General features: G+C 47.9%; 1 protein-coding gene across 1 annotated transcript in view; it reads right to left on the bottom strand.

Annotated features, from left to right (window-relative positions):
- The window catches only part of LOC119164730 (PC-esterase domain-containing protein 1A), a 32083-nt gene that overhangs the window by 992 nt on the left and 16046 nt on the right, over positions 1 to 15045 (bottom strand). Inside the window, exons 5-6 of the mRNA XM_075873923.1 lie at positions 6594 to 6763; positions 2493 to 2649 (exon numbers count right to left, since the gene is read on the bottom strand). Of these exons, the coding sequence (XP_075730038.1) occupies positions 2493 to 2649; positions 6594 to 6763 (327 nt within the window). The remainder of the gene's footprint in view (positions 1 to 2492; positions 2650 to 6593; positions 6764 to 15045) is intronic.

Here is a 15045-nt window from a genome sequence, read left to right as displayed (position 1 = left end):
TGGGCACATGGTGAAAGCAATTGAACTTATTATACTTAAGTGCTCTTGATGTGGTACAGAAAACAATGCGGAGGTTTGTTCCAGGGAAATGAAGCCTTGAAGCTAAGTATCATTTCTTGAAAAATTGTAAATCGACATGAACAGAGAAGCACGAGAAAATTAAATATAAGAAATGTGCCATTACATCTCATAAAATACTGTGGTAATTATGGTATCGTAATTCGGTACGATACAAGGCTACAGACCGAGAGCTGACGTGAGATGCACTGCACTTTAGGGTCATCACAACTTAAAATATTTTGTGCAGACAGTGCCATGTTCCTCAATTTAATGGTGTTTTTTGTTTGCCCCGTTCAAACGAAGGTCAATTAAGGAAATACAAATCGAAGGACATTAGAGCTTCGCCTTCTAGAGTTGATCGCGACAGCGTAATCGGGTCTCGTGCACAACGCAACGCTTTTTGAACCGATAACTTGCTTTGGTTCTCTGTGCATGCTTCACCGGTGCCTTAAGAATGCGATTGACTGTGCGCATTGTAAGGGTGCTGACACCCTCTGTATAGTTGTTTGCGCTGCGTGGCGCACGTGTCTCGCCGAAAAGCCGCATTTCGGGTTACAATCATCGGGCGGTAGGTGGTGTTGTGTTCGCGTCGATCACCACTATGATCATCATAGTGTAGCACTAGCGGAAGGCAAGCCTTGGTGGCGGGCGAGAGTTAAGCGAGTTTATTCTGCGCGTGGCGGTTTCCGCGAACGGTTGTCTCAAGCGTGGGTTCCCAGTGCGTGGCACCACGGGCTGCGCGTCGGGGGCCCTCATGATCTGTCAAGCGTTGGCGACGCTGCCTTGGGTGTGTGTTGTGTCTTGTCATGTTATTGTGTGTTTGTAGTGTTATTGTGTTTGTCTTGGAGCGTATTGTAATATTTTGTACGGATGTCCTAGCGTGTTCATAACGATGATGTACAATAAACGATAGCATCGTTCTAAATCAGTTAAATAAATGTGTGTTGTTCTTTGATTTGTACCGACCGTGTCTACTGTGTTTGTTCTCTCCAAGAGCGTGGCGCGGTGGTGCTCGCCAACTTTAGACCCCACAGCGTAATTCAGTACATCTCAGAGTATCAAGGAATGCTTATTGCAAGCACAGCTACAAAGTGCCTAGCATCTCATACTTATTCCTTTTGCGAATCAGCAAAGGGCCCACTATACGCGTCCATAGAGAAGCACGCGAACCTAACCTACACAGCTGTTCACTTTGTTGTTGGTGCTGCTGTTGCTCATGATTATTCATGCCTGAGCACTTTGTGATGGGTGGGCCTTTAAAACACCCACTCGTTGCTCATTTTACAACCCTTAGCGCCTGGTGTAATTCTATGCATCTGCCGCACAATATATTATGCGTTAAGGAGACGCTACATCACATTCATATATAACATTGATATTGTTTGTAAATTCCACGAAAATCCACGGGAAACTTCAGTGTTTTTTTTTTCCAAAGCATTTTCAATGAATATAGTGGGAGCCACTATATTCATTGAAAATGCTTTGGGAAAAAAACAGTGAAATTGGTATACAACATAAGTTTGCCACGCAGATGGCCTGGGTTCGATCCTAACACATACCGAAAAATTATCATTTTATCTGCATCTTTCTCAATTTTTTCAGTCTCGGACAAAATAATTTTTCGCTCGCCATCAATGATGCTCAAACTGACATGGACACCGACGCCAACGCAGGACTTTTGGTGAAATGAGCTCTTCAGGGCTGTCGCGTTCAAAATACTGGGATATACATTGCACGAACATACAACGCAAAAAAAAATTATGAATATCACACAAATATATGCACGGACACTGTAAACCACTTTGTATCCTTAAGAGGGTTTCAAGTAAGCAAAACACCCTTTTGCCCAACCAGAATTTGCAAAATAAGGGTGTAAGGCCGTTTTTCTGTCACAAAACCATCATGTTCCAACAAAATTATCCTTTAGGAGTAAAGTGTGTTTTGGTTTATCGAAACACCCTTAAGATGAATAATGTGGCGTGAGTGGTCCTTCATAAAGAAAAATGAAGCGCTAGTGCTCCATCTATCGGCTATGTTATAATGCGCTCGGTTGTGTGCACTATTTGGCGTGGGCATGCATCATCTATGCTGATGTCATTCGCAGTGACTCAGTGATAAGGGTGTTTAGGCCAGTAAAAACACCCTATTGTATGTTTGGATACGTGAAAACACTCTTTTCTCAGAGTGTAAGGGTGTTTGTTATAAACATGGCAGAAGAATCCACTTTGCACCCTTAAAGGTGCAAAGTGGATTACTGTGAACCGTAATTTGCCTGTGTATAATTTATGTACTGTACATAAATCCATAAATTTGACCACCAATTATTATTTACATTACGGTAAGAAGTTTGGTGACTGTTAATTGTGGCCACTGTCATTTAGGAGTTAACTGACTCATGCGATATAACTGCCAATCATGCACTTGAAACTCACGTATGTAATAAATTCTTCGTCCCATCTGTCGGCTGTGGTCAAGGGCTGTTCCTCGGAACGACATGTTTGGCTTGGTATTTCCTCATCTGGTATACAACGAAAGTGCCGTCTTTCATCCTCAATAAGCTTCTTTTCACTGTCCACCAGAAAGCTGTCGCTGTAAAGAAATCACCCAGTGCGCGCAACAGAAATGAGGGCAAAAGAACCGAGGCACACGCCTTTTCTGCTGGCCAATAGACGATTGTCATAGCGCGAGTTCAAAACGACAACGGAATAAGAAGACGAGTGCTCGTCCTCTTGTTTATTTGTCATTGTTCTGAGCTCGCGCTATAAACAATCGTCATAACCTACCAACTAGCCCAAACTGCCACGCCTCTAAATAGAGTCGGAGACTTCATTCTCTACCACCCAATATTTTGTATTGAACAGGTAAGCGGAAGGTCACACCTGTATTGGCTCATTCAGTCCTCATGTCTTATTGTGATGGAGTTGCATTTAATACAAAGGTATTTCGGCGACTACAATGAACAACCATATGCTTTCCACTTTCTATTTCTCTTGAAGTACCACACGACCAAGAAAAGTTCGTGTTTTTTTTTCAGATTTGTTAATTTTAATAACGTGGTTATATTGCGTAACGGGACTTGGAATTATGCCGTCGGCAAAAATGACCCAAATATTAACATGGCAATTATATTTTAACAAAAAACAATCAACATGCAGAAATTCTTACCCTATCGTCATTACATGGGCAAGAGAAGCTTGCATGTACGTGCCTAATGGAATACCTACCTACCTAATTTAACCTACCTGCCTACCCGCCATCTATCTATCTATCTATCTATCTATCTATCTATCTATCTATCTATCTATCTATCTATCTATCTATCTATCTATCTATCTATCTGTCTGTCTGTCTGTCTGCCTGTCTGTCTGTCTGTCTGCCTGTCTGTGTGTCTGTCTGTCTGTCTGTCTGTCTCACACTGTGCAATTGTTCTTCCCGTTTCCTTCCTCCATGCAGGAAATCGCGCAGTCATCGACGTTTAGCGTTTCAATTGCTACAAGCATCAACTGGGGTCATGCGTTCACATCCAGGTACCAACAAAATGTACCAACGTGATGCGAAAAATCACCTCAATGGAAGAAATGACTACCATACCGGGAACATTGCATCGCCGGTAGACCCACAATCGCGAGAGCATGAATTTTAGAAAAAACGCCCCATATAAGCACGCATGTGACCGAAAAATCAATCAACTTCTGTACACTCGCTGAAGCGGGGTATTTCGCATGCTAGCCCTAAATCGCAGAGTTATAACAGCTTCACACATTAAAACAACGTGCCGGAGCGCTTTATGCTGGCTAAACAAACCCTTATCCTCACTTCTAAATCATCAGGAAGGAACAATTCTTAGTCCAATGATGAGTCTGGCAGGCGGACATTATCATAGAAGAACAGTTTCACTTAAGAAAATTATTGAATTAGCAAATATTCACTTCAACGTGTACCACACAAAAAGGTGGAAAACCCGATTCCCATAACCCTTTCCTGCCCTGCCCACACAAACGTGTGGGTACACAAAGAAATTAATTTTGGCTATTCGGTCAATCCCACAAACATTGAAGCCCAACCCTCACATTTTTGAGGGTTCATTGAATTAACCGATCTAGGCAGTTCGCAAAAAAGCCACCAGGTGGCCCATCATCGCATTTCCAAATAGGCGCAAACCACAAGAAGCAAGCGGCCGCCCGCCACGAGACGTAAGTACCAGTTAACATAGATACTTCGCTTTTTGAAGGGCATGCAATTGTTGAATATGCATCTTGAATCATCACGGAACATATTTGTGAAAGAATTGGGCAAAAGTATGCTTAAATTAACCCCGAAGCCGTACTCGAAGTGCAGCCCACACATATGTGTGGGTTGGGCACATGTGACTACGAACGCGCTCCCGAACGCAGCTACCGGCGGCAGGCTGCTGGTGTTTTCACGCGCTTTTTTTTAGAAGCGCGGAATTCTCGCTTGCATTGATTGTGTAAAAAATTTGTACTGCAGGAATCTTCAACCCCGAAAACGATGATGACATGGAGGAAATTATGAAGATGTTGGAATCATCCGACATTGAATGTAGCAGCGACGATGATGACCCGGACTGGGAGTTACCAGAGCGCCATGTTGCGGCTTCCAATGACGAAGAGGAGCAAAGTCAAGGAGACCTTGATAATGCTGCTAACACGATCGCGCAAACTTCAGCATGTGCTACACAAAGTGCGCCATCAGGCAAATATATCTGGAAGGAAGAGTCCTTTGAAGAAAAGTCGCTCCCATCCTTCGAGTACGATCTCAGTGAGCCGCCGGGTAACGTGCGCACGCCACTTGAATATTTTTCTGAATACTTTGACGACTCTTTCTTCCAAAATGCCGCAGAGAAGACCAACATGTACTGCATGTCGACAACTGGTAAAATACTCAAGGCAACTCCACAGAAAATTCGGCAACTTTTTGGCATGCACATAATCATGGGATGTATCCACCTTCCGAACATTCACATGTATTGGCGCAGGGGTTATCAAGTCGACCAAGTGACTAACGTGATGTCACGTGAAGAGTTCAAAACGCTGAGGTCATGCCTTCATTTCGTGGACACCCAAATGCCGCCAAATAAACCAGAAGAGAACCGGCTGTGGAAAGTGAGCCAATCATTGATGCTGTGCGCAAGCGCTGCCACAAACTGGACAGAGCACCTGTCAGTTATTCAATCGACGAACAAATCATTTCGTTCACCGGCAGATGCTCGCTTCGGCAATATGTGAAGGGAAAGCCAAGGCCACTTGGCTTGAAAAACTTTGTTTTGACTACCTCTGCCGGACTGGTGATGGATTTTGAGGTCTACCAAGGAAAATCGACGCCACTTGCAGATACTGCTCTCGGCCTCGGTCCAAACGTTGTCCTCAGGCTGGTGGAAACGCTGCCAAAACACTCATCGGTCTATTTTGACAGATATTTCACAACCATTCCGCTTTTGGATGCACTAATTGACAAAGAGATTGACGCTACTGGAACGATCATGACAAAACGCGTCAAAAAATTCACTTTCAAAGTGACACGACGATTAAGCAAGGCGACTTCCAGGAATTCAGAAGAGCGGATGGGAAAGCAGCCATTGTTAAATGGAAGGACAGCAAGTCTGTTACTATTGCCTCTACGTGTACCGGCGCGAGTCCAGTGGAGTCCGTGAAGCGATGGTCCAAAAAAACCAAGCAGTACATTGAAGTTCAGTCACCAGCGGTTGTTCGCAGATATAATGCCTTCATGGGAGGAGTTGATGTCTGCGACCAGCTGCTAGAGTACTACCGCACCTCCATCAAAACAAAGAAATGGACTCTAAAAGTCAGCCTTCACATGGTGGATTTGTCCATTGTGAATGTCTGGATGCAGTACCGTGAGGATTGCAGGAGGAATGGTGCCCAACGACGTGACACGATGGACCTCCTTCAATTCCGCCTCGCCATTGGTGAAGCCCTTCGTGCGTCACTTACAAGAAGCAGGTCTGACAACAGTGAATCACTGTGCCTTCCTGATGTGCATGTCGACAAAGCCATCAGGGTGGCGAAAATTCCAGGTGTTGACATCCGCATCGACGGTTTTGACCACTTCCCAACGGTTGACGCTATCAAAAATGCGCGATGCTGCAGGCTGCCAGGGTGCCCATCAAGAAGCCGCACACGCTGCATCAAGTGCGACGTGTACCTTTGTTTAACAAGTGACAGAAGCTGCTTCAAAATGTTCCATACGAAATTTTAAGGGGCGGAAATTCCACATGCGCCTGTATCTTTTCTGTTGAAAATGTCACTCAAATAAAAGCCCAGCCCACACATATGTGTGGGTCCATTTTGAAAGCCAAAGAGTGAACATTTTCGTTTCGTGACGCTGGGGTTTACTTCAGAGCTCCACAGAGAGACACAATTGTAGAAAAACGAATCAGTTTATGATGCACTTATTATTTAGGCAGGGAAGGGATAAATATTGTCGCATTGACCGCTGTGTCCCTGCTTTGCATTCTTGGTTTGTTGAAGCATTAACTTTTTAAAGTGACTTACCAAGGCGACCCATTGGAACCCCACGAGAGGGCAATGTGCGTCAGGACGAGATTTGTGCAGAGTCGCACACCCTTTGGAAGCCAGTGGATGCCGTCTTCTGCGCGATACTCGAGGAACATGCGCAGGTGGTAGTGAATGTCGATGACATCGATGCCATACCTGTCAGCCGTCTACGAATAGGCAAGGATGAGTCATTGCTTAGTGAATATGGGTTACAGTAGCAAACACCAGCGTAAAGCAAAGTGAGTAAGTTGACTTTTTTTCTGATTTAACAAGTAAGAGCAGCAGGAATGTTTTAAGACTTCCTACACGGCGGATCTCTGCATCGAAAAAGAAAAACAAAATTTTATTTGTGCAAGAGACTGCGTGGTTGGCACTCTAAGCACCGCTGGCTCTGGCCATCCTGTCTGCCCTTCTGACTAGCCTAAGTTGGTCCCTGAGGGAAGGACTGGGCAGCATTGCCTCCCACCTCAATCTGTTATTATCCTCTCCCTGCTCATCGGTGTCATATGTGCATTTGCTCGTGATGTGGTAGGGCGTCTGTGCGCTCCCACACCACGGGCATATGTCATATGCTGTGGGGTGGTACGTGTGCAATATGTAGATGTTTATGTGTTTGTTCGTGGCCGACCTAAGATTGCGGAATCCACGGCCGAGAGGTTCTCGCGCGGCGCTGGGTAGGGTCTCCGCAATTATCTTCTACATTGCAGGATCACTTTGCAACTGCGATCAATGGGCGTTGGTTCCTCCACGGTGTTGCCATGGCAGCTCGATAGTAAACCTCGAGCAGCCTCATCTGCTTAGAGGCTCCTGGTAACAATCTCGTGTAGCGGCACTCAAGTTATTATTATCCGGCTATAGTTGATGTCTAGTTATCTGCTATTTTGGGGAAGTATCCGGTGCGCCGATTTTTCTGTTGCCATGACTTCTACATGCGGCCTGGGAATCCGTGACAGTTGTCAGCGAAGCGTTGCGCTCATGGAAATCTGCATCGAATTTATCGAAAGTTATGTTTTCGAGTACCTTTACGTTTATTCTTGTTCGCAATTAAGGAGGAGTGGTCAAAGATACTGAAAATTAAGTTTTCTCGTTCCTGTTGCGCATAACTGCATTGTTTAGTGTATTGCTGTTTGAAGGATATATGAAGAAAGACGGCAATTAGGGACTGTGGGTATCCCCACCGTTGTTACCATGTAGTGCTTATTGGCCATTGAAAACATACCACCTAAGAGAAAAGATATGACATGAATTATGTAGGCAAAAAAAGAGAGAGAGCTTTAGTATAGCGGGAAACAGCAAACACAAGAATTTAGTGTTATAGCATTAGCGTTGCGTGCTCCCAATGGAGCATGTACAGAACGTTAATGTAGCCCGAGCTCTTACGTACGAGTGCTATATCTGGATTGTAGCAGTAAACGCTAACGCTCGCAAAAGATCCCGTACGTATACGGCAAGATGGCGGTGCCCGTCGAAGTTAAAGTCCCATAAAAACTAAAGTAGCGCATACGGCGCCCTTTCGCCTCTGCTTCCTCTCCCAGCAGCTGCAGAATCCTCTCCTACAGCGTTTAGCAGGAAACTACGGACACCGGCATTCTTGCTCCCGGTGCACAGGGGAAGGTAAACCGGTGTCGTGGCCCCACCGCGGTGGTCTATAGTGGCTAAGGTACTCGACTGCTGACCCGCAGGTCGCGGGATCAAATCCCGGCTGCGGCGGCTGCGTTTCCGATGGAGGCGGAAATGTTGTAGGCCCGTGTGCTCAGATTTGGGCGCACGTTAAAGAACCCCAGGTGGTCGAAATTGCCGGAGCCCTCCACTACGGCGTCTCTCATAATCATATGGTGGTTTTGGGACGTTAAAGCACACATATCAATCAATCAAGCCGGTGTCATCGTGGAAACAAAAAAAAAGCGCGACCGAGTAAGACAAGATGGCGCTTGCACCAGCAAGGCTACCATGCACGGAGGACAGGAGGAGCCTGCACGCCGACAAGAATGGTGCTACTTTAGTTATTTCTGAAGACTATAGCCACTTCGAATCTTTGTAGTCGTCCGTCTGCTATCTGAAACTACTTCATTCCCAAACACTGGTATTCGATTTAGATTTCAGTAATGAGGCTTCGCCAGCTGCATGTACTGCCGATAAGAGCTACGTCAGCGTTCAACGCTACAATAGAGTATTTTACCAAGGTATGGAAATACGGTATGCAAATAGGATAAGGTATTACCGTACTTCCCCTCCTTTCCCGGTTTGCTGACATTTTACTAGTGAACGCACCCCAACCACACAAAAGGTTTTCAAAAATTACTGTGGCGTTGTCACGCCTGCATCAACGTTGCCTGCCAGCCTACGTACTGTTAGAGTATAACCTGTCGTCCGGGGGGCACACTGTCAATGGAAAGGAGGAAAGCTACCGTTCTGACTTACCGTATTTGCGTACCGTAGTTCCGTAACTTGCACATGCTCAGTGGTGAGCACACAAGGCTAGCGCTAACGCCAAATACTTGCGTATGCTGTTTCCCTCTATATTAAAGCTGACTATTGATACGCAGTGACATTAAAACAACATAGGAGTGGGACATATCTACAAGTAACGCTCTGTGAGTATGTTTCTTAGCTTACATACACTCTAAGAAAAGAAGTATTGTGTTGACTGTATTTCTTGACTTGTCGGACAAGTGACTCTTTAGCGAGAATGGTCCCCACTCTGTCGATGAGGGTTGCGTCCTAGGAAACTCCAAAATGAGTATATGCAAATGGAATTGGCACGTACATATAACAAAACAAACTAATGAATCCAACAGACAAGAAAGCTAAGCAAGGTATAAAGGACATTATTGCTGATTTAACTGTAGCACAGTAATTATAACATAAATGGAAATGAATTGAAGTTGATGTAAAATTGGCATGCTTTAGTGAGGGACCGAACCTACACGTCGAGTAACGCAGGCAATGCTCTATCAATTCAGGAGTGACGACCATCGTTTTCCCATTCGTTTTATTGGACATTTGGGCTCGACGTTATCCCGAGAATATATAAAGCAGCGCCCTTCGAAGCCAGAACAGCGAGTAGTCGAGTGGTTTGGTTGCGAGCTCACGTCAAGTAGCTCGTAATCTTACTGCGTGCTGAAAGCTGACAAACTCTTGTAAGTACTTGAGGCATCAAGCCTCCTGGAACGAGATTGTGAATGAAATAGCGAAAAAGGAGCGAACGATTGACTACTCTTTTCTTCTTGCTAAACGCAACCGAATGACGCCAGTAGACAACAAAGTCTAACAAGGCGTGGGTGGGGGTGGGGACACTTGATGCTTTTGGTAGTTAGTATATTTCGGCAGTGTCGATCAGTGGTTAAGGCTGATGACCCGAAGGTCGAAGACGCGATCCCGGTCTTGGCGGTCGCATTTCGGTGAAGGCGGGATAGTGGAGATCCGTGTGCTGGTGGAGCCCTCTACTACAGCGTCGCTATGATATTGTTACGAGAAGGAGACTGACTCAGAGGGGTAGTCACCGATGTATTTACAGCCGGTTAGGCGAGCAGCGCCAGCCACACAGATTAGCTCGCTCCAGTCTGTTTGCTTTGTCTTCTTCAACTCCATGCACTGGCACGTAGCATGACCCCCGGCGGCGGAAGCACCGTCCCGGTGCTTTAAAGGTCGTTATCTGACGCATTCTTGTAGGGCTTGATCCGCGAGACGTGTACAATATCACTGGGCCGCATAGTAGATGATGATGGACAGATGGGGCTGATCTCGTAGGGGACGCAATATACGGTAGGGTCCCGTGTAATGAGACAGAAGTTTTTCGAATAGGCCCAGCCGACGATGAGGGGACCAGAGTAAAACGAAGGTACCGGGAGCGAAAGGTATGTCTCTATGTTCCGCATCGTATCGACGGCATTGGTTGGTTTGCGACGCCATCAGCCGAGCGCGAGCGAGCTGATGAGCATGATCGGCTCGCGCAATCGCGTAGCTGGCATACTCGCTAGTGGATGAGGTGTGAGCTGAGATGACTGTGGCCAGTGGCAAAGTCGGCTCTCTTCCGTACAGTAAGTAGAACGGCAAAAAAACCCGCTGTGTCGTGACGGGATGAATTATACGCGAAAGTTGCGTAGGGTAAGGCAAGTTCCCAGTCTCGGTGGTCGGGCGACACGTACATAGCGAGCATATTTGTTAAAGTGCGGTTAAATCGTTCCTTGAGACCGTTTGTAAGCGGTTGTCAGTGTGTGTTGCGTGGAACAAGCACGCAGAATGTCGGCGATGACTTGGGATAGAAATGTACGGCCACGGTCTGTGAGAAGCTGTCTCGGAGCACCGTGAATCAATATAACATCCCGTAACAAGAAGTCAGCGACGTTGGTTGCACAGCTGGTCGGTAGAGCTCGCGTAATAGCGTAGCGTGTAGCGTAGTCTGTAATAACGGCTATCCATTTGTTTCCCATTGTTGATGCGGGAAAAGGACCAAGCAGGTCTAACCCAACACGGTAAAATGGTTCCGCGGGTATGTCAATTGGTTGAATATGGCCAGCGGGTAGCAGCGACGTTGTTTTACGACGTTGGCATAGGTCACACGTGGCGACGTATCGGCGTACCGAACAAGCAAGGCCTGGCCAGAAAAAACGGCGCCGGATGCGCTCGTACTTGCGGGATACGCCAAGGTGTCCAGCCGTGGGAGCGTCGTGAAGTTCGGCGAGAACACAGCGGCGCAAATGCTTAGGCACAACAATGAGAAGGTCGGGCTCGTCTCGTCGGAAATTGCGACGGTATAGCACACCCTTTTGAATGACAAAGTAGCGGATGGAAGCATCATTTGTGGTGGATTCCATACGGCTGATGATGTCAAGCAGCTCTGGATCACGCTTTTGTTCTTTCCCAATATTAAGGAAGTTGGACACTGACATGATAGAGTTCTCTGTGGGCTCGTCAGTGTCCTCAGGATCGTCGACAGTGTACTGGGAGAGGCAATCGGCATCATGGTGTTGGTGGCCAGATTTGTAGGCCACCGAATAGGAAAACTCTTGCAGGTGCAAACCCAGCGACCAAGGCGGCCTGATGGATCTTTCAGAGAGTTGAGCCAGCAGAGTGCGTGGTGGTCGGTAACTACCAAAAATGGGCGTCCGTATAGATAAGGTCGAAATTTCACCACCGCCCATACAAGAGCCAAGCACTCACGCTCTGTTATCGAACATTTACGTTCAGGGGCGGATAGGAGGCGGCTGGCATATGCAATAACGCAATCATGGCCATGTTGTTTCTGAGCCAGCACTGCACCAATGCCATGCCCACTTGCATCTGTACGGATTTCCGTAGGGGCAGCAGGGTTGAAGTGTGCCAGAATCGGAGGGGTAGTGAGAAGAGCGACGACAGTTGAGAACGCAGAAGCCTCTTCGGAGCCCCATGAAAACGGGACTTTTTTCTTGAGGAGCTGCGTAAGCGGCCTTGCTATGTGCGCAAAACTTTTCACGAAGCGTTGGAAGTAGGAGCATAGTCCGATAAAGCTGCGTACATCCTTCGCAGATCGTGGTACAGGAAAGTTTTTGACGGCGCTAATTTTTGACGGGTCTGGTTGCACACCGTTGGCGTCTACTAAATGGCCAAGCACTATGATTTGATGGCGTCCAAAGTGACATTTGGACGAGTTGAGCTGCAGGCCAGCGCGACGGAAGATTCCCAGGATGGCTGAGAGGCGCTCTATATGAGTTTCAAATGTTGGTGAAAAGACGATGACGCCGTCCAAGTAGCACAAAGAATCCCCTGTACAGGGAGTCCATCATTCGTTCGAAGGTGGCTGGAGCGTCACAAAGGCCGAAGGGCATGACCTTGAACTGATATAGGCCATCGGGGGTGATGAATGCCGTCTTTTCACGGTCCATTTCATCTAACTCTATCTGCCAGTAGCCGGAACGAAGGTCTATGGAGGAAAAATAGTGGGACCCATAGAGGCAATCAATCGCATCATCTATTTGTGGCAGAGGCTAGACGTCTTTTCTAGTATTAGGTGTCGATAATCCACGCAGAAACACCATGCACCGTCTTTCTTGCGGACTAGCTCTACAGGAGAAGCCCAAAGACTGCAGGATGGCTCAATGATGTCCTTGGCGAGCATTTTGTCGACCTCACTTAGGATGATGTGACGCTCGGCCGCCGACACCCGATATGGACGCCTATGAATAGGATGCTCATTACCAGTGTTTATGCGGTGGCTCATACCAGTAGCTTTCCCCAACGGACGGCCGCTGATGTCAAAAACGTCGATGTAGGACAGAAGAACCTGGTGGAGCTCATCAGTCTGCTGCGGCGTTAAGTTGGAAGCGATCATCGAAGTAATAGCGCTGTCGGAGCAAGTGCCAAATTGATGTTGAGCGTGGGGGTCAGAAGGAGTGGCCATCGCGAAAACATCTACAGCATTGTCTTCTAAGGTGCAGAGCGACGCCAAAGAGATCCCTTGTGGCAGAACTTGAGGTGTCAAGCTAATGTTGACAACTGGGAGGCACGTAGAATTTCCTACGACGGACAGAATGGTGTGCGGTAATGTAATGCCACGGCTTATGAGGACATCGGTGATAGGGGTCAGAACATAGTCACCGTCGGGAACTGGTGGTATTGAGACGAGCTCTATGTAGGTCAGTGTCTGTGGAGGGAGGCGCGCGTGTCCTGTTGTGCAGAGGCGACTCGGTCGTTGTGCAAGAGGTTCTATTGCGGGCAAGTGTAGACGGAGCGTACTGGTCGAACAGTCTATGAAGGCAGAATGCGTGGACAGGAAGTCGAGGCCTAATGTTACGTCGTGGGGGCATTTATCAAAGACGGTGAAGAGAACAACTGTGTGTCGATCCGCAATGCTCACACGAGCGGAGCACATTCCAACGATAGATGCTATTCCACCATCCGCAACACGGACGAACTGAGTGGTTGCAGGTGTGAGAACCTTCGTGAGCTTGCGGCGAAAATCACTCGTCATCACGAAAAGTTGGGCGCCGGTGTCGACAAAAGCAGTGACATGTACGCCGTCTACTTGTACGTCTATGAGGTTCCGTTTTGTCGGTATCGTCAAAAGAAGATTTTCGGTCAGTCCGAGCGATGCAGCGCCACCTCCGGGGGCTGCAACGCTTAGTTTTCCGTCGGGGAACCTCGTGGGAAGGCGGGGGAAGATGGTCGGCGGGGCTGTGGGGAATGAGACTGGCGACGTCGGGGGGATGGAGAGCGGGAGTAGCGGTGTTCAGAAGCAGGTTCCTGGGCAAAATGGTCCCGGCTGGTCTCATGGCGATAGGCAGGACGTGCATAGAAGGGACGAGAGGATGGTTGTGCAGGAGGACCCCAGCGACTTCTGCAATGGCGAGAAATGTGCCCGATTCTGTGACACGAGAAGCAGATCGGCTTGTCATCGTGTGTTCGCCATGCGGACGGATTACGGAACGTTGAGGGGGAGTCGGTCGGGAAGGGACGTGCAGGCGTGTATCGGGGCTGGTAGTCGGTGCGGAGAGGCGGTGAGATAGAGTGAATTCCCAAGCTGACGATTTCCTGCCGGATGACTGCTTGAATGAGAGGCAACGTAATTGGTGGAGAGAGGTCAGGGGACGTTGGTCCCACCTTAGCTGGAGCAGCCGCTTCAAGCTCCCGCCTGACGATTGGTGTCAAGTTGTCACAGGTGTCTGGTGGATGATATGTGTCGAGACACGAAGACGTCGCAGTGGTGTTCGGGAGGCACTGGAACTGATGGGAGATGCGTCTGCTTTTAGCTTGTTGGAACCGGTGGCATTCTTGAATGATCGCATCAACAGATGACACATTGTTGAATACCAACAAGTTGAACGCATCGTCGGCGATACCTTTTAGGATATGCGCAACTTTTTCAGGTTCGGACATATTTTCGTCAGCTTGGCGGCATAGTGAAGGGACAGCCTGAATGTAACCGATGTAGGGCTCCGTGGAAGATTGTGCGCGAGTCGACAACTCATTTTTTGCAGCTTCACGACGACCAGAGACGTTGCCAAAAAGCTCCCGGATCTTTGCCTTGAAGCTGTCCCAGCTTGTTATGTCATGCTCGTGGTTGTCAAACCAAACACGAGGGGTTCCGTCGAGATAAAAGATGACGTTTGCGAGAATAAGAGTGGGATTCCACCTGTAAGTGGCGCTGACGCATTCGTAGAGGTGTAGCCACTGGTCGACGTCGGAACCCTCGCTGCCCGAGAACACGCCGGGGTCTTTGAGCGCGGTAAGCGTCACGAAAGTTGTTGCGGGCGCTGGGTTGACAGGTCGGGCGGAAGGGCGGGTGACCGGAGAGAATGTAGCCGAGTCTTGAGTGGTCATGTTGTAAGTCGGGAGGGAGCGTCCGCTTCGGAGTTCCGTGGCGAGGACGGGGATCGCACAACTCCACCAAATATGTTACGAGAAGGAGACTGACTCAGAGGGGTAGTCACCGATGTATTTACAGCCGGTTAGGCGAGCAGCGCCAGCCACA

The sequence above is a fragment of the Rhipicephalus microplus genome, chromosome 9 (genome assembly GCF_043290135.1).
Source record: "Rhipicephalus microplus isolate Deutch F79 chromosome 9, USDA_Rmic, whole genome shotgun sequence".
Classification (NCBI taxonomy): Eukaryota; Metazoa; Arthropoda; class Arachnida; order Ixodida; family Ixodidae; genus Rhipicephalus; species Rhipicephalus microplus.
The sequence above is the reverse complement of the archived record's forward strand: the minus strand, read 5'-3'. Positions and strand labels throughout refer to the sequence as shown.